This window comes from Taudactylus pleione, unplaced genomic scaffold (assembly GCF_031769625.1).
Source record: "Taudactylus pleione unplaced genomic scaffold, aTauple2 ptg000066l, whole genome shotgun sequence".
In the NCBI taxonomy this organism is placed as follows: domain Eukaryota; kingdom Metazoa; phylum Chordata; class Amphibia; order Anura; family Myobatrachidae; genus Taudactylus; species Taudactylus pleione.
The window spans coordinates 5,379,987-5,405,057 of NW_028284468.1; the positions used below are offsets into that span (position 1 = coordinate 5,379,987).

The following is a 25,071-nucleotide window of genomic DNA, read 5'->3' on the forward strand; positions in this document are numbered from 1 at the left end:
CTCTCACTTCTACCCTACTCCCACCTGTACTACCCACACTAATGCCTCCTCACTCATACCCTACTCCCACCTATAGTGCCCACACTAATGCCCCCTCATTCCTACTCTACTTCCACCTATACTACTTACTCTAATGCCCCTTCACTCCTACCCTACTCCCAACTATATTACCCACACTAATACACCCTCACACCAACCCTACTCCCAGCTATACTACCCACACAAATACACCCTCACACCGACCCTACTCCCACCTATACTACCCACACTAATACACCCTCACCCCGACCCTCATACCTATACTACCTACACTAATGCACTCTGACATCTACCCAATTCCATGGGCTGGGGGCATCTGCCCCATGGTTCGCTGTAATTTTAATGATTTGGGGTTGGCTGGTAGGCAAAACAGTGCTGTCGGGAATGGCTCAGACTGCTTACCTCTCAGTTGCTTCATCCTCTTTTCTAATTGGTCAAAGCTTCTTTTAGCCAGTTAGATGTGTAACCTAACCCTTCCCCTCTCCCCCTGGTGGTGCCTAACCCTAGCCACCCCCTGGTGGTGCCTAAACCTACCCCTCCCTTCCCACACCCTAAACCTAACCCTCCCCAGGCGGTACCTAACCCTAACCTCCCCCCGGTGGTGCCTATACCTCCCCCCCCTCCCCGCAGCCTAACCCTAACCCTCCTCGGTTAGTGCCTAACCCTAACCCACCCGGCAGGTCCCTAAGACTACCCCCCCCCATCCCCGGCCTAACCCTAACCCACATACTTACTTTCGGGATGCCGGCGGTTGTGATGTCGACATCGTTATTTTGATCCCTTTGGAATGCCGGCGTTGGCATTCTGACGGGCGTCTGTATCCTGACATCCCGACCACTGGCATCTTGACTGGATCCCACTCTGACCCTATTACATTCACCTTTTGGTTTAGGAAAATTGGTAATACATATAGCTTTTGGCCTTGTACCATGTGGTGTTCTAATTCTGCAATTACCAACAAAAATCACATACAAAGAATGATGTAATGCCTCAATTCTTTAAGTTTTCTAATAAATGCCCAAATTAAAAACACCTTCAGCCAGTGTTTACAGCCATAATAAATCTGCATTCTAATAAAGTGAAATAAACATCCAGCAGCTGTGAATGCTGTGCTACCGAGTCTGTCACCTCATCTATCTGATGTATGTCCATGTGAGCGGCTGCCCTCCAGTAGTGCAGTAACTGGTTCTAATCAGTAGGAAAGCTTCCCAATGTCTATGGAGAGGCTGGACAATGCTGATTAGTACCACTTATTAACTGCTAGAGGGAAGCCTCTCACATGGACATAGGACCCGATTCAGTGGAGGTGCGAACGCAGGCGTGCCCGAGCGTCTTAACGCTGTTGCAGAGGCGTGCATAATTAAGACGCAGAACCATAGTACACCTCACTTGGCTGAATTTTACACTGAAGTGCTCGCAGTGCTTGCAGTAGGGTATGGTCAGCTACAAGTGCTGCGATCGCTTCTGCGATCGGTTCTGATGGTACTCGATGTTACCAATGGTTGCATACATTTCCTGGAGATGACGTGCGCAAGTGGGCGTCTTAAGACAGGCTGGTGGACGTCTGCATACACAATGCGATCGCAAGCTAAATCATAGTGGGCGTGCTAGTGCCTTACTGTGCGATTGCGGATTTGCATACTATCGCTGCGTGTGAACGCATCTAGCGAGCAGGTCTGAATCGAGCCCATAATTTGCACTTGGACCAATTAATATGCACAAGGCCTAGCCCAGCATTAAAATGCAGTAAGACACAACACCTGACGAGTGTTTGCATAGGCAGCCCTTACAGTCTACACACAATACGTGCACCTAACTCTGGGCCTGATTCAGAGCCGGACGCTATTTGCACTCACTCGTCCAGAAAAAGGGGCTGGCTATTTAAATTGACCGTTCGCTCTTTGCGGTCTGTTGACGCCTCTATGTCTGAACGAGCGAATGAAACATGTAAAAAACGCCCCCTGGCCGCTCGCATCATACGTCATCTCCGCTATTTATTAGATTAATCGAGTACATCGAAAGGCGAATGAACTGCTCGCTATTCATGTGGTTGCATTTTCCTACCGCAATCATGCGAGCAGTTCTGGCTAAAAGACACCCAACTGACGTGGTCGATGACGCTGCTTTGTTAATTATGCACACCCTTAAAACGCCCGTTTTGACCTTTTGGCACACCTGCGTTCGGATCTCCACTCCCCGTTTTCAAGCACCTTCCCCTGTTGCCACCCACAAACGCCTCATCCTGTCACTCAAATTAGCAGGCATTCGCTATTTTGCGAGCACACGATTTTCGGCCACACTGACTGGTTCGCGTATGCGTACTAAAACCCATACGCATGCGCAGATGTGCGAACATCGCTCGGAGCGAACGAGCGGCCGCTTACGAGCGGCTCTGAATCAGGTCCTCTGTCAGTCCCTAAGCATGCTGCACAATTCACTAACCCTCTGAGATATCTTTATAGTTTTTCTGTGGTATAATTTGCACATACGCAATGAAAGTCAAGAGTCATCACATAAATGATATATCCTGGCTTACTCCTCTTAGTCAAGAGCACTTACACACGCCAATGGCCAATTACAGCTAGAGCTACAGCAATTCGGAGCGCAGCCAAGCGGCTATATCACATTGGTGCCTATTAGTGCGGTCAGCAAATGGCTGCACAAAAATAATATGATCCATTTTGATAATATAATAGGATAATTATTGTATATATCAATCATTTTAAGGTGGAACGCAAGCCATTAGCAGTCATTTTTGCTAATATTGACAACAATAACAATTCTCCCTGATCTAACAGTGACTGGTACCTAGAAACCATACATTAATGTGGTATAAAATGAGCCTCTCCTTGATTAACAAGGAGCCTTATTCCATTATACATTACACGTGCCCACATCTGATAGCAAAACATCTTATGTAATTAAAATTTATTGTCAACCAGGTTGGCAATGGTCAAATAGTTGCGTTGCCACCATGAAGACAACCGGGACAACCAGACAGTACTTCAGTGCATGAACACACGTCATTATCGCACAACCTACACTGTCCCCACAAATATTTCATCCCAGCATTAACTGCATTTAATTACCCAACAAACTTAAAGGCAGGAAATTATAGACAGTTTGTTTTTATGGTAATAATAGTGAATCTGTATTTTAGGTTTTGCGAAAATGAAACACTTGTCTTATCCTCGGTAAGATTTACAGGCTCATCTAGACTTAGGACATTAATATTTTTGTGGAAGATACATATTTATGTACTGAGTATACACATTGAAATGGTGTCGCTTTGTCTGTATATATTTATTCAGATTTTCAACTTACACCTGGAGAGTCAAGACATGGGCATGCAGGACTGGGTACATTAAGGGCGTGTTTATAAAAACTGTGACACAATTAGATGTGGAAGCATCTGCAGATATGCCATTTGTCTTACAGAAGCGCTGGTGCAATGATGGCAATCAGCAACACTACCTGATTGGCTGATTGTGGCCTGATCCCTCCAGGGCCAAATTATAGGGAGCGGAAAGGGCGGTCGCTCACGGGCCCCACACTGTTGCCCCAACCTGGCCATCGGGGAGGCCAGGCTGGGCAATCAGTGAAGGCCACGACCCTCAACGTGATGCTTTTGAATTTTTTTTTTGAGGAGCGTGATAACGCATCCCTGGGATTTGGCCATGTCTCCCTCAAAACCCGGGCCCATGGCAGCTCTTGGCGCCCCTGATCGCAACTAACAAACAATGGAGTCCAATCACAGCCAGTCAGCATTCTCTGTACGAGTAGCATCTTGTATCACACTATAATAAAATCAGGGTGTCGAGAGCAATCAACTAGTTATCCTAGTGGCACTTCCCCCTGAAACAGAGTAATATGTGAATACCTCATGGTGGGACTGACACATGTTTACAGTAGGTCAGCCACCAGACTTGGTGGGTGTTGCTTTATATACTAGCCACAAGTTTGGAGTTCTTGCTTTATAAAGGAGTGATCATACTGAACATTGATATACTAGCAGCTATACTGGATGTCTTATTTGTATACTAGCTACCAGACTGCAGATTTGCTTTATACAAAACACTCCAGATTAGAGATCTGGCTTATATACTAGCCAACAGATGAAGTGAAGAACTATGCTTATCTCGTTACAATGGCACCTGTCAATGGATAGGATACATTAATCAGCAAGTGAACACTCAGTTCTTGAAGTTTATGTCTTGGAAGAAGGAAAAATTGGCAAGTGTAAGGATCTGAGCGGCTTTGACGAGGGCCAACTTGTGATGGCTAGACGACTGGGTCAGAGCATCTTCAAAACGGCAGATCTTGTATGCAGTGGTTAGTACCTACCAAAAGTGGTCCAACGAAGGACAACCAGTGATCCGGTGACAGGGTCATGGACGCCTAAGGCTCATTGATGCTCTTGGGGAGCGAAGGCTAGGTCGTCTGCTCCTATCCCACAGAAGATTTACTGTAGGACACACTGCAGAATAAGTTAGTGCTGGCTATCATAGATAGGTGTCAGAACACACAGTGCATCACAGCTTACTGCTTATGGGGCTGCATAGCTGCAAACTGGTCAGAGCGCCCATGCTGACTCCTGTCTACCACCGAATGAGCGCCTACAATGGGTACATGAATATCAGAACTGGACCATGGAGCAATGGAAGAAGGTGGCCTGGTCACATTTTCTTTCACATCATGTGGACAGCCGATGCGTGTGTGGCATTTACCTGGGGAAGAGATGGCACCAGAATGTACTATGGAAAGAAGGCAAGCCAGCGGAGGCAGTGTGATGCTCTGAGCAATGTTCTGTCTTGCTGGGAAACCTTGGGTCCTGGCATTCATCTGGATGTTACTTTAACACATTCTACATACCTGAACATTGTTGCAGACCATGTACTCTCCTTCATAGTATCTGTATTCGCTGATGGCAGTGAACTCTTTCAGCAGGATAATGCGCACTGCCACAATGCAAACATTATTCAGGAATGATTTGAGGAACAAGACAAAGAGTAGAAGGTGCTAACATGGCCTCCAAATTACCCAGATCTCAGTGTGATCGAGCATCTGTGGGATGCAGTGGCGGGCTGGGCGGGGGGGCAGGGTGCCATGTGCCCACCGGCCCTAGCGTCATGCGGGCCGCTGGCAGTCTGTGTCACTGTGACACAGACTGCACCGCGTGTGTAGCGCTACACAGCACAAACACACAGCCGCCGAAGCCGGCAGCTGTGTGTTTGCTGTAATCAGCAGCCGCTGAGAGACTCTCATCGGCTGCCGCTGCTCCCACTGCAGGAGCCATCTTCCGGCTCCCGCAGTGGGTAATGGGAGAGCCGTCGTCATGACGACGTCTCTCCCATAATGCAAAGCGGCCAGAGGAGCCGGTGGAAGCGTCGGGACCAGGAGCGGGAGTTTCAGGCAAGTGTTTTTTTTTTTTTTATTAAGTCTCTCTCTACTGGGGGGGGGGGACTACTGGGGGCACTACCAGGGGGGGATTACTATGGGGGCACTACCAGGGGGGGATTTCTATGGGGGCACTACCAGGGGGGGATTACTACTGGGGGCACTACCAGGGGGGTGGATTACTACTGGGGGCACTACAAGGGGGGGGACTACTACTACTGGGGGCACTAGAAGGGGGGGGACTACTACTACTGGGGGAACTACAAGTGGGGACTACTACTACTGGGGGCACTACAAGGGGAGGGGACTACTACTAGGGGCACTGCATAGGGGGGAGGGGACTACTACTAGGGGCACTACATAGGGGGAGGGGACTACCACTGGGGGCACTGCGAGGGACCACTGCTGGGGGCTCTATATAAAGGGCAATACTGGGGGTACTGCATAGGGGGGAGACTACAACTGGGGCCACTATTTAAGGGGCACTGCATAAGGGTTACCACTATTGGGGGCACTGCATGGGGGGGTGGACTGCTACTGGGGGCACTGCATAGGGGGTACCACTATTGGGGGCACTATATAAGGGGCTTACTACTGGGGGCACAAAGGGCACTGAACAGGGGGGACCACTACTGGGGGCACTATATAAGGGGCTTACTACTAGGGGCACTGCATAGGGGGGGATCACTACTGGGGGCACTACTGGAGGCCTGCATAAGGGTGTTATCTCCTGTGGCACACGGGGCACTGCATATGGGCACTACGACAGGGGGCTGCCCCTAATCTTTATTTTTACCTTACATTAATCCCATATGGACCCGCCTCCTCCCTGAAACACTTGAGGGGGGCGGCGCCGTAGCACGCACGTTCTTCGGTCACACTGGCTACATACTACTCCTCTGCCAGGGCCGCCTGCATGCATTTGCCCCCCAGGCTAAAAGTTGCCAGCCAGCCCCTGGTGGGATGTGTCGGAAAAACATGTCCAAGCCATGGAGGCCCCACCTAACAACATACAGGACTTAAAGGGATCTGCTACTAATGTCTTGGTAACAGATACCACCTCTTGAGAGAGGAGTGGAGTCTATACCTCAACGGGTCGGGGCTGTTTTGGTGGCACGCGAGGGACCTACACAATACTAGGCAGGTGGTTTTATTGTTATGGCTAATGGGCGTATTTTATACATTAACCAAGAAAATGTAGACCTGCTTTGCATATTAGCCAACAAATCGGGCATCTCCTTTACATAGTAGCCACCAGATTAATCTTCGCTCTCGACGCTAGCCAGAATTAACTCTGAAATGTACAAATGCTACAACATGGGCACCAAATAAACAGTTCCTAGCCAACAGAACTGACTCCGTTTTGTATAATGGGTATTGCACAGTATAATAGATACTAAAAAGTGCTCTGTATAGTATTAATTAAATAAATACATTATTAATTAATTCCAAAAAGGAGGGGTCTGGTCCAAGATGTAATGGTAAACTCTAATTTTCCTGAATTTTGACAGTTCAAATTGTGTTTCCACCCTAACAACCATCACACCACATAGCTTGAGCCTCATTCATGTTTGCAAACCCTGTTGCAACTGTGTCAATTTACACAGCGGCTGTGTGAAAATATGCAAACGTTGCAGCTGCCAGGATTGGTATTGAGACGCCCACCGGCGGCTTCTCAAATCCGCCGCTTGCATACAAGGATGCAACCATCGGACACACTTTGGTTGATCATCGGACATCTGAGTATCCCTATGGGTCGTGTAGAATGGCCAATGGAGATGAGATGCCGAAGCCTCAACAACTGCATACAGGATCAGAGATGCAGGCCGTGACATGCCTCCAAAATGGTCACGACACGCCTGCGATTCAGCTGCCACTCCTCCATTACCGTCCACAAACGGTCTCTGACTGTCAATCACTTCCTGAATGAATCCTCTCTGCAACTGCATTGCGGCACATGTGCAGTACGACTCTGACGCATGTGCAGTAGGAAAATCATTGGCCATTTGCGAAAACATTGACATTGCGTCCATTTGTAAATCAGACCCTATGTTCATTATATACCATCAACCAGTCAAGGCTCCCCACAAGGTTCACTGGGAGGAAGACATTGGTGAGACCCTGGATATAGAGCAGGGGTGGGGAACCTCCGGCCCGCAGGTGAAATCATCCGGCCCGGCCGGCTGTCAGCGGCAGCAGCAGAATCAGCGTAGTGTAGCGGCTGTCAGCGGCAGCAGGTAGCGCAGCGGGAGAGCGGGGATGTCAGGATTGTCATAGGAGGCAGGTAGCGCAGCGGGGAAGAGGGGATGTCAAGATTGTCATTGGCGGCTGGTAGCCAATGACAGCCCTGACACACCCTTCCCCCCGCTGCGCTATCAGCGGTGGCAGGTAGCACAGCGGGGGGAGGGTGTGTGTGTCAGAGCTGTCATCGGCTATCAGCGGCGGAAGGTAGCGCAGTGGTGGAGGGTGTCAGGGCTGTCATCGGGCGGATTAGTGCAGGGGCTCTCTCCCTATCAGCGGCGGCAGGTAGCACAGGGGGGATCAGCGTGTCAGGGCTGTCATTGAGTGGCATGCAGGGCTCTCTCCCCACCAGCGGCAACAGGCTGGCAGCGCACAAGGGGGGGGGGGGGGAAATCAGGCCTGTCATATGGCTGCCATTGAGCTGGTTAGTGCAGGGGCGTGCAGGGTCTCACTCTAACAGCGTGGGCAAGCAGGCAGTGGTGGCACAGCAGGGGGTGTGTACAGTTAGTGCTGTCATCAGGCTGGTTAGGACTGAGAGGACCCCAGGGCTGCCTTATTAATCTGCCTGTCACACATCCATAGGGACTACCCCTCCAGACTCTGCCTGGCAACATACCAAAGAGAAGCAGTTACTTACAGCCATCGCATTAAGGGTGAGTTAATAACATTTTTAACCAAATATAGGAGGCAAAATCCCCGAATGATTTTCTAAAAATCAAAATGGCATTTGGCAGAAAATGATATAGAGCAATGGACCCCTATTTAAGAAGAGGTCACCAAATTATGGATCTGTGCACATACCAAAGAAAACTTTGTTGGTATCCACAATTGTTCATGCTATCTTCCCTTCCACATGAAAATTGTGACTCTCCTGGTACTCTGTCTTCTAGTTGGTGCTCCTGCCACAGGATAATGACTTTCTGTCGTGAAGCCCAAGACCTTATTAGCACTATCACCCAGGTTTCCCTCCCCTCCATCTTCTCCCTTTACCTTCTCCCACAGCCCTTCCCTGGCATCACTAAATGCACTTGGAAGCTTATTAACCAAATTCTCTTTGTTGCCCAGTGAATGATAGCCGCCTATTGGAAAAAATGCTGACTCACTCTGGCCCTTAGAAAGTATGGGTGGTCTGCAAACTGGAACATATCTACAGTATCCTTCAGGATCAGCCTCACATATTCCTGGGTGTGTGGAATCCATGGATAGACCATTGTGAGACACAACTCCATGTGAGACACAACGTGTGAGACACAACTCCATGTGAGACACAACGTGTGAGACACAACTCCATTATATTGTCTTGTGGGTCCTCTTACAGACTCTTACTCTTTTCTCCGTCTCTCCCTTCCTCCTCTAATTCATACTAACCTCCCCAGGGTTCCTCTCCCTCCCACTCACCTCCCTCACTTTACCTGCACTGGCGTTATGCACATTAATTATGAGTAGTCATTCCTCTACACATCTGTCAAAATGTTTTCAATGCTGCACTTGACTAGTTACTATGGCTACTGTTGGAGACTTGTATTTGTACCTGAGACTGTTCCCACTCACGTTCATTTTTCTAGCCCCCCCCTCTCTGACGTGTTGTATATTGGAAAACTCTTAATAAACTGTTGCTAAAAAATATAATAATAAGTGGGAAAACAAGATCACTATTACCTCATTTAAGGTGGTCCTTGCTGTAAAAGAGGCTTAATTACCTCCCTATTTATTAAATACTTACCTCTGCATTACGTCAGCTGGGCAAACATCTGATTAGAATGCGTATTTCAAATGATTAAGCTGAGAATGGTCGATGTTTGTGAAAACAGAGCGATACTGGTGAGATGTCACCTGCCAGCAGACTGGAGCCATGCACTGCTTGCACTAATCACACGTTACCTTCATATTCCGATGGACACACACACTGGTACTCATTAGCCAAATCTTTACAGGAAGCTCCATTCTGACATGGGGCCGACAAACACTCATTGTATTCCTCCTCACAGTACAGGCCGTGGTAACCTGTGGTAAAGAAAACAGGTGCAATCTGTGTAAGTTAGGAGACATAGGAACCCAGAAGACTTTGGAAATGTAATAAACATTACAAAAACATTTATTCTTGCCAGGTCTATGACTATTATCCAAAAAAGTTCAGATTGAATACAGGGATTTAGTAAGATTTATTTTATTGGTATAAAGTGTATCAACCAATACATTTTCAGTGTCCACAACATCATAATTTTATTTTAGCAGGATCTCCTTTTATTATTATTATTATTATTACTATTATGCTGATAAGTTGCAGGCGTATCTCACTGGCCTATCTACAGAGCTGCAGAACATTGTCCTGTTCTAGTTGCTATTGACAGATATATAATAAGTCTGTACTTTGTAGGGCTCATCCTTGAAACCTGATCTATATCAAGCTCTAACTTCCGCGGGTCGTTGTACTGGAACTATTAAACATAATTGCTCACCCCATGTATCAACTGTCTGTCTGCCGCTTTCCCTCTCGATTGTTAGCTCTATAAAGCAAGGCCCTCTTTCCTCCTGATTCTCATTACCTACCACTCCTGCTCACCACCTACACCTGCACCTCCTCCCTGGGCTCTCTGCACCTTGACATCACTGTTTGCACCTCTTTCAGTGACTTTAAACCTGTTAGTCGCGCCCTCTGTAATGGGCACAAGTTTCCGCTTACACTGAATACTTCCCTTGCACCCCATTACCCATCCTGGCTATCAGTTGCTGTGTTGGGAGTTGTAGTGCTTTGTAATGTTTTTGTTACTGCATTGTACTGTTTTACCATATACTGTCTTGTTGTTTGCCCTCTGTACGGCAGTATGGGTCACATGTGGCTCTATATAAAGGTTAATAATAATAATTACCCTTACACCATCATTGCAGCCCCCTATCTGCACCTTTAGTCATATAAAGTATTAGTAGGTGAAAAAAGCGCATTAAATAGACAACAGCAAAATATAGATGTCCTCTGAACCACGTGAGAGATGTTGGGGGCAATTCAATTGTTGTCACAGACGGCTGGTAGCGCCAGGAGCGAAACGGAGCAATTCAATTGTGCTCGGAAAGGGCGCAAACAGCCGCCAGCGCTGGCATTTCTGCTTGCCTCCTCCTGTGTGATAAATCCTGGTTTTGGGCTCCCAAACAAGAGTTTGGGGGCCCTAACCTGGACTTTAGACGGGTTTAGCAGTTTTACCCGCGAAAAGCGCAATAATTAATTGGTGCCAAAACCAAATGAATTGCAACATTGGGTGCCCATTAATTACCTTGACGTAAAAAATCTATTGAATCACCCTCGTTCAGTCCAATTAATACAAACACAATCCTGTCAATCATTACTGTTAAGACAATATTAACATACCACAGTGAGATAAAACAAACATACACTGATCCCAATACTGGAAGTTCTATTGAGACAGAAGGACATTAATGTTCATGTATGAACTGTGCTGCTTTATGTGTACAGGCGTCTATGGGCCCGGCTAGCACTGTTCAGAGTGTACTTTCACTTCTCCAGCCTGAAAATGTGCATAGTGTAAAGAGAGAAAAATATCATTTCAAAGTCCATCCTACTAACACTTTAACCCCTTCACTAATTCACCTTTCCACTTTGTTCTCCTTAAATATTTCTCAGTTTAGCCTCATATATGAATTTATTATAATAGCTAGGGGACTAACAGACCTTATTACTTCAGGGTTGCCTACCTTTAATATTCTCTTCCCGGGAGAAGCCCGGGTAAGAGAAGCAGCAGGGGGCCAACGGGGGCGGGGCTTGATGATTCGCTTCATTAAGCCCCGCCCCCTCTCGGTAAAATTGCCGCGATTGGGCACAATTTACATAGGGGGCAGGGCCAAATGCTGTGATTCATGCAGAATCACAGCTTAAGCCCCGCCCCCTTCACGGAGACCCGCGATTGCCGCGGGTATTCTCCTAATTCTGCCCACTTCACGAGGAAGTGGGCAGAATGCGGGAGAAATGCCTACCCTTCCGGGGGAGCGGGGGGTTACCCGAAAAATCGGGAGCCTCCCGCGAAAACCGGGAGGGTAGGCATGTATGTATTACTTGTGACAGTTTTCTGTGCTTCAGTACGAGTATTACACTGAAAGGTGCAAAATGTGCCCCACTTATATATGATAGCAAAGTCGCTGCAGCCGCATGTTTGAGAAAAATCAGGTCTTTCTGTGGAAGAAAATGGCTGTTTCCCTCCCACACACCAGGAAAATGCACCTTCTCCCTATAGCTCACTGTCTGGTCTCTCACAGCAAATGTCATTTTAGTAATGGTGTGCAAAAGTCTACTCAAGCATCTAATCTGCACTTGGAAAGCTCCCAACCAACACCTTACAGAGATTGCAACTTGTCTGGGACCACAAATTCATATAGTTTACCCATAAACATGGTTGCAGTTGTGCAAAAAAAAAATGCATTTGTTTTGCACTTATTAATTAAATTATGCAGATCAGCACAAAAGACATGTGGGCCTGATCAGGGCGGTTTTTTTTTGTTCGGCTTCCTGGCCGCTCGCATAGCTATTGCAAGCGGCCAGGTTGATGGTCGCGATGGTCAAGACCATCGCGACCATCAGGCTTGTGACAAGACCCTTGTGGTAGGGTCTCGTGGCCGCAAACCCCAGAGAGCTTCTCACACAGACAAAAAAATAGGCGCTGGACTATAACCACCTCAGTGGACCAGGATAAATGTAGGGAGTGTGTAGAGGACCAGGGGATTAATTAGTATAACGCAGCCGTCATAGAGGTGGAGGAATCTGGACCCTCCCAACAATAACCAAGAAATCGAAAGCACAGATAGACAGGCGCTAAAGATACTAATATTTAATAAGAAGACCACAGTAAATAGTAAAATTAAACACTCAAAAAATTAATAAAAATACATATAGGATAGGAAATGCTAAAATGACATATTAATGGGATAATGAAAATAAAAATAAAAAATAAAAAAATATATATATAAATAAATAAATTGGAGAATTACTTCAACTAAGACAATTAAAAATGAATAGGAAAATAAAAGCAATACTTATTGTAATTGCATACAATCTGCACCAAGCAGAGAATAATAAGACTGCAAGATAAATTGTAAAAATGTAGCAACAATAGCAGTGTATAGTGGCTTGCACATAAACAATCACAAATAACATTAAAGGTGTTGATGTTTACATAGCTCTTAGATGGTCCGTGTAGACATATATATATTAATGTCTCTCACACATCTGAGACTGTAGGAGAATGTTAATTAGTACACCATAATAAAGGTATTCCAGCCTATGTGGCACAACGGATTTTTAGGGGGACTGTTGATGTCCAGTGATATTCTGAAAAAAAGTTGAGAGAAGGACGGGACATGAGATCGCAAGCCGGGCAAGTGATTCACTGACTACTCTACACTGACCACTTTACACGGAGGAAGAACAATAACGCTGCACGCCGACGGGTGATTGCATCGGAGCCGATCCCTCTCCTCCGTGGATTACTGTGAGGCCACTGCATGTGAAAGATAAGTGGGGAGTACGGTATGACTTATGGTCACAACTGGATCGTGAGTGACAGACCCTATAAAGCATGCATGCTTGAATGTGCACTATTGTAAAAAAAAGTTTAAAATTTTTTCTCTGATATATTGAACAGAGCTGTCTGCAGCTGTGCGGTCTACACGTATTAGGAGTGGCTTCAAATGTTAGAAACAGCCAATGCTCCTAGATGAACAATCTATAAGCCCAGCTCCTAAGGGCTCAATTTATATTCCAACTTTTTTTCAGAATATCACTGGACATCAACAGTCCCCCTAAAAATCCGTTGTGCCACATAGGCTGGAATACCTTTATTATGGTGTACTAATTAACATTCTCCTACAGTCTCAGATGTGTGAGAGACATTAATATATATATATGTCTACACGGACCATCTAAGAGCTATGTAAACATCAACACCTTTAATGTTATTTGTGATTGTTTATGTGCAAGCCACTATACACTGCTATTGTTGCTACATTTTTACAATTTATCTTGCAGGTTTATTATTCTCTGCTTGGTGCAGCTTGTATGTAATTACAATAAGTATTGCTTTTATTTTCCTATTCATTTTTAATTGTCTTAGTTGAAGTAATTCTCCAATTTATTTATATATATATATATATTTTTATTTTTTATTTTTATTTTCATTATCCCATTAATATGTCATTTTAGCATTTCCTATCCTATATGTATTTTTATTCATTTTTTGAGTGTTTAATTTTACTATTTACTGTGGTCTTCTTATTAAATATTAGTATCTTTAGCGCCTGTCTATCTGTGCTTTCGATTTCCCAGAGAGCTTCTGGCTCTAATAGAGCCGGAAGCTAACTCACTGACATCACTGGTGATGTCAGTGGGGCCGCCCACAACGGCAGGCGTTTGCTTGGGAACGCCTCCGTTTGTGAAGCCACCCCCCGGCCATGCCTACCAAACGGGGCTAGCTGTCAATCACCATCAACAGCTCGCCCCCTTTGGTGCGAGACCCGGAGAGACGGAGCAGCCGTTGCTAGCCGGGTCTCGCACATGCGCACTACGGAGCCTGCTCCGTCGTGCGCATTCCCAGTTGGCAAACATCGACCCAGTTGCGAGCGCTCAGCGCTTGCGACCAGGTCTGAATCAGGCCCAGTGTTCCCCCAATGTGTAGGATTATAAATGGATGACAAATTCCTACGATGGTGGTGTGTGGCCCGCTAATCACGCAGAGCTCTGATCTGGTCTCTTGTGTAACTAGATAAAGTCAATGTAACATTTATACCCCTTTCACACTGAAAAAGAAAATCCCAGGTTATACCCCTTTCAGACAGAGAAAAGAACCCGGTAATTTTCCGGCTCTAGCCGGGTCAACCCGGGTTTTTATTCTGTCTGAAAGGGTCAACACGGGACCTAATTCCCGGTACTTCGACCCAGGTATTTTCCTGGGTTTTTCCTGGGTCTTACACGGGTTTGCGGCTGTCTGAAAGGCGCCGACCCGGGTTTTTCAACTCCGGGCATAGTAAACAGCGCTTATAGGCTGAGATGGCGGTGCACAGGCTGATTGGCTGAGCGGCTGGGTCTCCCTGATTGGCTGAGTGGGCGGGCAGTAGTGCTGGCGTCTGATGTCACAATTGTGCTGCAGAAAAGGAGAGAGAGAGATAAGCATGGTGCACTGGAAGGAAGAGGAGATCCGTGAGCTGCTGGCAGTCAGAGGGGAGGAGGAAATCCGCAAACAGATCAGTGGCACAGTGAAGGACGCGATCGTCTACACAAACATAGCTAAGGTCCTCACCTCAAGGGGCATTGTGCGGACCCAGCAGCAGGTAGTGAACAAACTGAAAGCTCTACGCAAATACTACAACAAAGTTCACGACCATAACAGGCGGAAAAGTGGTGCTGCCAGAATGGAATGGGTTTACTACGATCAGTGTAATGAAGTCTTTGGCAATTCTGCACTGGTTAATCCCACTGCCATATCATCGTCTAGTTGTACATCTTCACGAAGTGTTACCCCGGAGAACAGCCAATCCTGCCCAATGACACCACCAGACACCAATACACTTGAGGGTGTGGTTGAGGCGAGTGGAAGCAGTACGTGTGGGACGCCAACTCCTGCACAGACTGAGACTCCGACATTGCGCAGGAACAGTTAGTTACTATACACCCACTAGTTTTGGGAATGTTAACATTGTCCTGTATTGACTTGTCATTATAGTATGACTATGCTGATTTTACTATGCTGAAATCCAAACTCAATGTATCTGTTGCAATGTGAAGCTAGTGTGCAGTAGGCCACAAGCACATATATGTTGACATTTCATTTGTAAATGTATTTATTCTTTTCTTCTATTCCTAGTCTTTGAAGTACCAGAGTGGAAGAAAAAAACTTCCAAGATGGAGCTAGCAACGCGCACAATGACCAGAATCCTGGTAAATCAGCTGCCGACTCCAGCGCTTCTTTGACAATGAAAGAGAGTTACAAAATTCATTTGTCAGTCAGCTTGTTGGTCTACAATGAATTTCACGTGAAAACAGAGAGGCACAGATGTCCTTCCTTAAGGGTCTAGTGTCTAGGTTACATACTCCACAACCTTATGTAATGTATCCTCCTCAGTACTCTGAGGGTCCTGTTAGAAATTACCAACAGCATAGCAGAGGGCTACCATTTCTGCAAAGTAACCCCTCCAATCCACCTCATGCTACTCCACATGGCACAGTGCATAGTTATCCAGATGGCACAGGGAATAGTAATCCACATGTCACTGTACAGAGCAATCCACATGCCAATACCAGTCCAGAGGGCACACTGCCTAGCACTCCACATGTCACTGTGCATAATAGTCCAGACGGCACAGGAAATCAATATGGCACTGTGCATACTTATGCAGATGGCACGGGGATTAATACACAGGATGGCAGAGTGCATAGTTATTCAGATGGCACTCATCATAACACTCCACTTAGCACTATTGTAAGCACTGCCTGCAGACAGTTTATTTATTTATTTTATTTACTAACAGTTTCTTATATAGCGCAGCATATTCCGTTGCGCTTTACAATTGTAAGACAGTTGTAGACTTGTATGATGTTTTACATGTTTGCTGTCTAGTTTATATTTCTTTTTTGTTGAAGCTTGTTGTTTTTGACAATATTGTTTATCCTGCCGTTAACAGGCCTGGCAAGAGCTTAGGGCAATGTGTGGGTGCCCTTTAAGTCAGCTACGTGTATATATGGGGGTGTACATAATTTAGAATGTACACACATTACCTCCATTTGTTTTGTATTTAAAAATTTGTATACTGCACTTAACAGGCCAGTCGTGAGCTTTCTCCCATGTGTGGCCGCCATATTACCAAATATATACTGTATATGTGTCGTTTCTAAGGCTGGCCCTGACACACAGTTCTAATAGTTGGGGTGCCTCCCCTATTATATTTTTTAGTTCCATGACAGCATAACCTATTTTTCTATTGTCTTTATATATATATTTATATATATTTAAATTGTTGAATGCATTAAGGCCATGTTGTTAATGGCTAATGCATATTTGTTGAAAAATAAAAGCACTTTTAAAAATTTAATACAAAAGGTGTTACATGTGACATAACATGTAGATAACATGAGCCTTTCAAATAAATAAAAAATTGATTGCAAAACAACACTTGTGTCCTCTATACTATGTCATTGTATGTAAGTTTCCAGTGCAATGCAGTGAGACGTCACCACCCACTTTTCATGACCTCATCTTTGTGTGCCATAAAAGCAGTCCATTTATTATGACACACTGTATATTGCAGGGATAATCTGGGTTCTGTGTGAAAGGGGTCTACCCAGGAATTTCCCGGGAATTATGTGCTGTGTGAAAGGGGGTTAGGAGCAAATTCCCGGGTCCTTCCCGGGTTGAACAATACGGGAAAAACCCAGGTTTTTGGGATTTTTCTGTCTGAAAGTGAATTACCCGGGATTTTAATTTTCCTGCGTGAAAGGGGTATCAGAAAGAAAATGGCAAAAAACCTGGGATGCAAATGACGGGCAAAACCTGTGTTTTTTGCCATTTTCTGTCTGAAAGTGGTATTATTTTAGAAGGGTGAAGTGTCTTAACATGCTAAATCCTGAAAGTATCAGATAAATTCACTAAACTGTGACACAAAAAAGCTTTATATGAATGGAGGCCTTAAGCACTGCTCAGAGGCGATTTAAAAAGCTAAGGGGAGATTTGCGTCAATCAAATTTAGTGATGAAACTGGCCACTTCACAGAGATGCCAACGTTCCACGGAAACAATCTCGCTACTGCTTCACTGTTCCGCTGCATCTGCATAATTCCACATGCCACAGACGTTTACTGCTGGATGACAATGAATACTATTATACCAAGCCTTTGAGAGAGAGAAAGTGGATTGAGATAAAGTACCAACCAATCAGTTCCAAACTGTCATTTTTCAAACACTGTCTGTAAATTGACAGTTAGGAGCTGATTGGTTGGTACTTTATCTACAGTATGTCCAATTATCTCTCGCCAAGGCTTAGTACAAAGACCCCTATTTTTCAGCGCAGTTAACTAAATTAAGTGAATTAAGCTAAAGTCAGATTTCCTGTACTTCAATGAATGTTGATTTTCCACATCTTCTGAATGGTGAAAAACAACATTTGCTGAAATACAGACACAGCAGATGGATAACGGGCATGTTTCAGATTTAACTGACTTGGGCCAAATTACAAGCTCCCAAGAATAATAATATTGCAGTTTTGCACTGTTTAGTAATATGAAGTGTCTATAGTGCAAGAATTAAGGCTATGGCTATACAGTATCACATATGTCCACTAGGTGGTATAAAATCGATTCCTTTTCCCTATTTTCAATAGGTCATTCATTGCTACAGGGGACTAAACTGGAGAAAGCATTTCACTGTAACTACAGACCTGGCAATGTATTTACTACTCTATAACAACAATTTGCACAAGGCACTCAATTCACACTTTCCTGATCAACCTAGTAACAACAAAGTTATGTTTCCAATATAAAATTTCACTGGGGTTCTCCCAATAATGGGCACACCCAGAATGTGGTCGATCTTCCCTGCTAATCCATTCTACTTAGCATTCCTCTCATGAGCAAATGTTCAAACCAACACAAAGACCCTGACCCAGCGTGGGTGCAAATGGAGGAACCTATTATACCAAACGCTAACAAGGGGATCGCAAACACAATCACCAGGGATGGCAGGGGCATAGGGAAAGCTGTACTGTGGGGAAATACTCAATAATCCCAGGGGAATTCTATTCATGTTGGTGACATATTTCAGAAAGGGTGCACAGAGAGCCGAGCAGCCACACTCTTATATAAAATGCAGTGTGATAATATACCGATCAATGCTCACTGTATTGTTGTGTGACCTCCACCTATGACATCATCCTAAACTGCACCCGAGAATCCTCTGCCTAATGTTCCTCTTACTGCTGCACTTGGTGGAACCCTGATATGTACTTTTACATTATATGATACCTAGATATTATATTTTCTCTCCGATGCAAGCATAATGATTTATTTGCTTACAGTTTTTGAAAATGACTAAATTGATCACTTCTGTTTTGTATCACTGTTTATTACACAAATGCCAGCATGAGCAATAATAAACATTGTGGCCTCCAATTTTCAACATCCAGCCCTGCTCAGGAGATGTCTCAGATGCCCGGCAGTGGCTTAATGTGATCACATATGCTGCCATCCTTACATTGATTCATCCCTACACTGCTGCAACAGGCTCATAGTCCAACTTGGCAACACATGTGGGTAGACAATTTGTATAAGGTGTAATGGTTAGCGTTACTGCCTCACAGCACTGAGGTCGTTGGTTCGATACCCACTATGGCCCTAACTGTGTGGAGTTTGTATGTTCTCTCTGTGCTTGCATGGGTTTCCTCCGGGTACTCCGGTTTCCTCCCACACTCCAAAACTATACTGGTAGGTTAATTGGCTCCTAACAAAATTACCCCTAGTGTGTATATGTGATAGGGAATATAGAGTGTAAGCTCCACTGGGGCAGGGACTGATGTGAATGGCCAAATATTCTCTGTAAAGCGCTGCGGAAAATGTGTGAGCTATATAAATAACTGGTAATAAATAAATAAAATAAATAAATAAGGTGCAACTTTTTGGGAAGCACAATGAGCAGCTGGATCACTTCTGTTATCACAGGGGGCCTATCAGGAGTCACTTAGAAGGTGACCGCGTGCACACGTTTATAGTTATCATCTTTCTACTGCATTAACCAACATGCTTGACTAATAATTCTCCTATCATTTTTATAGGGCCATTATTGGGTATTGAAGTCATTATGGGGTGACAATCAGGGAGTGATTCAAAGGTGGACGCTAATCACGTCGCTCCTGCTTCTTCATATGCAGCAGATCAGAGAGGATATGCAAATGTCGCAGCCGCTGTCTTGTACAGAGACGCACACCGCCGGCATCTCAAATCGGGATGTAGTTATCAGACCGGCGGACGGCATGCTGCCGGTCTGAACCCCGGCGCTGAAGGTCCGACACGACGCCAGAAGGACGCCAGCCCGAAAGAGGTAAGTCTGGGGCGCCCTTAGAGTTAGCCGTGGGGGGGGACTGTTAGGTTTAGGCAGTGTAGTGGGGTTAGGGTTAGGTTTTGGTGGGGGAGGTTAGGGTTAGGTACCCCTAGGGGGGAGGGTTAGGCACCACTGGGGGGGTTAGGGTTAGGCACTAAGGGGGCAGGGTTAGGTTTAGGCACGAAAAGGGGGAGACTTAGGTTTAGGCACTAACAAGGAGGGTTAGGGTTAGGCTACAAGAAGGAAGGGTTAGGAGGTGAAAGGGGGAGGGTTACCTGACCCCTGTCGGGATACCAACCAGTGGGATGCCACTGTCTGTATATTGACAGGAGGCATCTTGACAGGCAGCATTACATACTGATTCTCTCAAATCTGCCCATGTGCGTACAGAGACGCAGCATCTAATGAACATCAATGGCACTATCGGACCTCTGTGCAACCCTATGATTGCTCAGAATACACATCCCAACAGAGCTGCCAGGCCCAGAGAAACTGCGTACGAAGATGCAGACGTTGACTGTGTGTTTTAGTCTCCACTCACCCAAACTGTCACTGTCTCTTAATCACTCTGTGTCCTAATCCACACTACTACCATCGCCGCAAGACCATCGCAGCACATGCGCAGACTGAAAACATCGTACAGTATAAATAAAGAAACATTTTCCAGAGCATACCACACCGATATATTACTAAAAAGACCAAATTAGGGGTTTAAAAAGTATTTATTGCTAACATTATAGATAATGTGCATATCAACAATCATAAAAATGTTTGGACAGGCTAATACCAGTATACATACATAGACAAACTAACAATCCGCACATACAACAAATAACCAAAAGGTTCGAACATAGGGCCTGATGCAGCAGTGGACGGAATCGCAAAGCTGCATGCAAGTAGCTCTGCAATGCTGTCCTTGCAATTATGGTAAAGCAGCAGGAGGCGTCATGCCTCCTGCATGCATTTATGTTCTGAGCTGCGTAAATGGATGCAGCATTGGGACATCTGCGTGTCCCCCGTCCGGCTGAGTGACCATAGGGTCATGCAGACCGGCCATCTCAGATGAGGGAAATAGGCCAGGAAATCTCCATCAGCAAACGGAAATCCTGGCCTCTTCCCTCCCCCCCAATGGCGGCAACACGCCTCCATTTTGGAAAACGGAGGCCACCCCGCCCCCAAACGGCAGCAGACTGTCAATCACTGACCGTCTGCTGCAGCTGTGCATACAATCATGCAGGACCCATTCTGCACATGTGCAGGAAGGGTACTGCTCACGCGCAGATTCCCGATTATGGGTACAGGATGCCAGTGCGCAGGATCCCGACGATCAGAATCCTGACGCCTCCAGGTAAGTAAGCCCAACCTAACTCCTAAACCTACCCCTAACCAGTGGCGTCCCACATTGAGGTGACACCCGGTGCGGGTAGGGGTGCTGATGGTTGTTGTGCCTACGTAGGTATGGGGGTCCAGGAGATGCAAGCTGCCCCGGGGACAAGTCTGTTTCAAAGTGCCGGCTCCCTCACTGTGTCAGGAGCAGAGTGCTGCACGTAATGCTACAGTACAGCCCCCTGCTCCTGTAACTTTGGTGCCGCAGTCTAAACCTAACCCTTAACCATACTTACCTACCCTCCCGAACTGTCTGAGAGCCCCCCGCACCCCAAGAAGAGTATCCACATCTCCGGCATCCCGCCCACTTCCTAATGAAGTGGGCAGGATAGGGAGATAAATGTCGGGAATCATGGCATAATTGCCGTGACTCGCAGCTCCGTATGGAGAGGGCAGAGTTAAATGATGTGAAAACGCGTCATTTACCCCCGCCCGATCATCATGCTCCCGTGATTCGCAGCAATTTGCCGTGGTGGAGCCCAATGATGTAGTAAGACAGCCCTGCCCTTTTAAGTGGTCACCAGTGTCTGCTCCCTGGGCACCTCCCGGGGAGCAGATAAGTAAAGTAGGTAAGTATGCCCTTAACCCTAGTGCCTAAACCTAGCCCTCCTTCCTCACAGCCTAAGCCCTCCCCCTAATGCCTACCCCTAATCCCAATCAGTGACGTCCCTCCCCGCCTGACACCTGGTGTGGGGAGAGGGCCAGAGTGCTGACAAAAAGGGGCGAAGCGTTCTTATAACTTTGGGGTGGTGGTGACCGTGGTGGGGGGTGCTGGAGGGGCGGACTGCCCTGTGTGCAGTACTGGCTCCCTCACTGTGACAGGAGCCGAGTGCCGCACCCGGCTGCTGTCACTGACGGGGAGTCGTCACCTTAGTGTCATCCCTCGGTGGGTGACACCCGGGTGTGGCCTACACCCCCCCTTGTGCCTCACTGACCCCAGTACTTACCTTTGGGATCCCGGCGGTCGGGATGCCAGCACCGGTATTCTGATAAGTGTCAGGATTCCGGCGTCTGCATTCTGAATGCCAGAATCCCAGTGGTCAGGATTATGGCCGGATCCCCACTAGGCCTATTCTCAAAACCACTGTTGGACTGACAACAGCATAGTAGCACTTCTCTTGATCTACTGTATGTGCAATCCCCATTATTTCATAGTATGGTAGTTCCCATGCTATTTCCATTACAAATTATTCCTTTGCTGTGAATGGCCTTTCTTAAATCATGTATTCTCCCTCTATCTTTACCACCTCTTCAAACTATTTACTGCAAATGTTTATATACTTAACTTTTTTCCACAAAGTGCTTTTCTAACTGCTCCAATGAATTATTTCTGATTTGCAATGCTATACATCCAGGATGTTTTCCCTCTTATTATATATAAAACTGATTATCTTCTCATGAATAATATAGAAATCTGTCATTTTCACAAGCCGGCTGAGAACAAAAGGTCACTCAAGGTCGAAGCGCCTGCTGGTGAGACCAAAGAACTGAGGCCTCATTCTGTTTGACGGAAAAATCAGACAGAAATCTTAATGTTTCCTGCTGCTATGATCAAAACCAAATACTGGGGTTTGAAATCTTGGAAAACTCCTGCTCTCCACTCAGAAATGTATCAAATGCTCAATTTATTCGTTTTGATGAAATCCCATTTGATGACCTTGCAGGAAACATGTCTGTAAATTATCCATATGTCCTTCCAAAGAAAGTGCATGCGAATGTGTGCCCTAGGAGGAGCCGATGACCACTAGCTTTAGGTCCGTCTTTGTGAATGATCTAGAATTCACCTGAGGTCGTGGAGAGTTGTTCCAGGATTAATAAGATGTAGCTGGGTTTTCAGAGCCCATTGTAAAGTCAAGAGGTTGATTGTGATGAAGGCAGTAATGGAGAATGGAGATCCCGCAGGATCTGTTTATAGGGCCTGATTCAGAGTTGTACACTAATGGCAAAGTGTCTGTACGCAGCTGCTATGCAAAAATATGCAAATGTCGAAGCCACGGGGAAATGTTTTGACCCACCCACCTGCGACTTTGCAAATCCAAGCATCTGCGTAAAAAAAGTTGCAGCGTCGGGCGCAGATAATTCGATTTTCGCAGTCCCAAGTAAGTCTATGGTCCAGCAGAATGGCCGCGTGAAGGGAGATGCCGGAGCCATGTTTCCTGCGCACAGGATCGCAGATGCAAGGAGCGTCACACCCCGAAAACGTACGCGACACGTCTGCATTTTTGCCACCACTCCCGTTACCTTCCCCAAACTCTGCCGACCTGTCAAGAACACTGTGAATTAAAAATGAATAGCATGTGACTATGGTAAACTTATGCGCAGTGTGAATTACATGCGTGCGCAGTTTGCTGATAATCACTCAACTGCGAAAACATCGGCATAGGGCACTTCTCTGCATCAGGCCCATTGTCATTACTCTGATCCAGCGTATGACCGCATGCTTGTCATCCACTGTCTGCTCCCTGTCTCTTTGTGCTTCTTATTGGTCTTCACATTACGTCTCTGAAAACATAGTTACATTCTATTTCACCGCCTTCTACAAGACTGTCTGCCAACCTGACCCACTCTCTCTAATCCACCTCTCAGTCTTGCTCAGTGCTTCCAGGTGGGAATGTGCTCTGCTCCATGTCCCATTTGGACCACCCTCTTCCTAATTAATTACAACTGTACCAGATTCTGTCTTTAAAAACACTGTCCCTCTAAATGTAGTGGCAACATTTTCCAAAACTCCGGCACTTTCAGCTATCCAGAAGAAATTACATTTGGATCCATAACTTTATGGGTTTTTCATGGGTAGATTTACATAGAGAAAAAGACGCCAACAAAGTACTGATTGTGGTTTGGTATAAGTCCCTTCGCTTAAACTATTATAGAGAAATTAAATTATTATTATTATAAACTGTAACGGCAGTGAAGAGGACGCTAGCTATTCTAATCGGTGAGTTTATCTATACTGATATAAATATGGACATGGAAACTACTAGATTGGGCAAATTATTATCTATTGTAACAGACAAGCATCTTTCAGAAGTGTCAGGAGCACCAACTAGAAGGGAGGATCTGCTGGACCAGCTAATAGAACAGACATAAAAGAGATATAGCCAATGCTCAGATGAGGGGGCATAATAGTGATCACAACATGTTAACATTTGACTTTTGCTTCAATAAAACGTTTCATCAACTCAGAGAGCACTGAATCATGTAGACTGGGAACTCCTAGTCTGGGACTCCTAAAAGGACAAAGACCAAACTGGACATTTGTAAAAATATTGAAATACTGTTGCAAGTGTATAGCAATACAATTTCTAGGTATAAAAGGTAACCAATTGGGCTAAATAAGAAGGTATTGTAGATAAGTGAAAACAAACAGTTAAGTAGGTAAAACAAGAAAGTTATTAAATATTCATTATGGAGATGCACAGAATGAAGCAAAATATGTAAGAAAATTAAATCAGGTCTAATCCCGAAATATTTAACAAGCAGGTAAACAGCAAGAAAAATAAAACATATAATACTGGGTCTCTACATAGTAGACTAGTGAAAATAACTGTGGGAGAGAAAGAGAAAGCAGATATTTTAAATCTTTTCTAGTTTGTATCCACAAAGATGAAAAAAAAAAATGGCACTAGGTTGGGGAGAAGTCTAGTCTACGCACAACAATAAATGTTACCTTACTAAAGCTGGTTACACAGTGTACCATATTTTGTTTAATGCTTCTGCAGGTACGACGTCGTTCACAGATATCTCCCCGGCCGTGCAGCACAGCAGATGTCAATATATTTTGCAAATATATTGTTACATGTGTACGGGCAATCTGTCGACCCATATGCAGGCCGCAGGAACTGCAGACAATGATGTCACTACTGGTTCCTGTGGTCAGGCATGTCGGGTGGCGGATTGGTAAGTGTGTATGTACAATTCATTTG

General features: G+C 45.6%; 1 protein-coding gene across 2 annotated transcripts in view; it reads right to left on the reverse strand.

The window, feature by feature from the left end:
* DNER (delta/notch like EGF repeat containing) overlaps positions 1-25,071 on the reverse strand; it is a 219,841-nt gene that overhangs the window by 18,530 nt on the left and 176,240 nt on the right. For both annotated transcript variants that reach the window (XM_088466570.1, XM_088466569.1), the window contains exon 9: positions 9,559-9,681. In XM_088466570.1, coding sequence (XP_088322696.1) covers positions 9,559-9,681 — 123 coding nt within the window. The remainder of the gene's footprint in view (positions 1-9,558; positions 9,682-25,071) is intronic.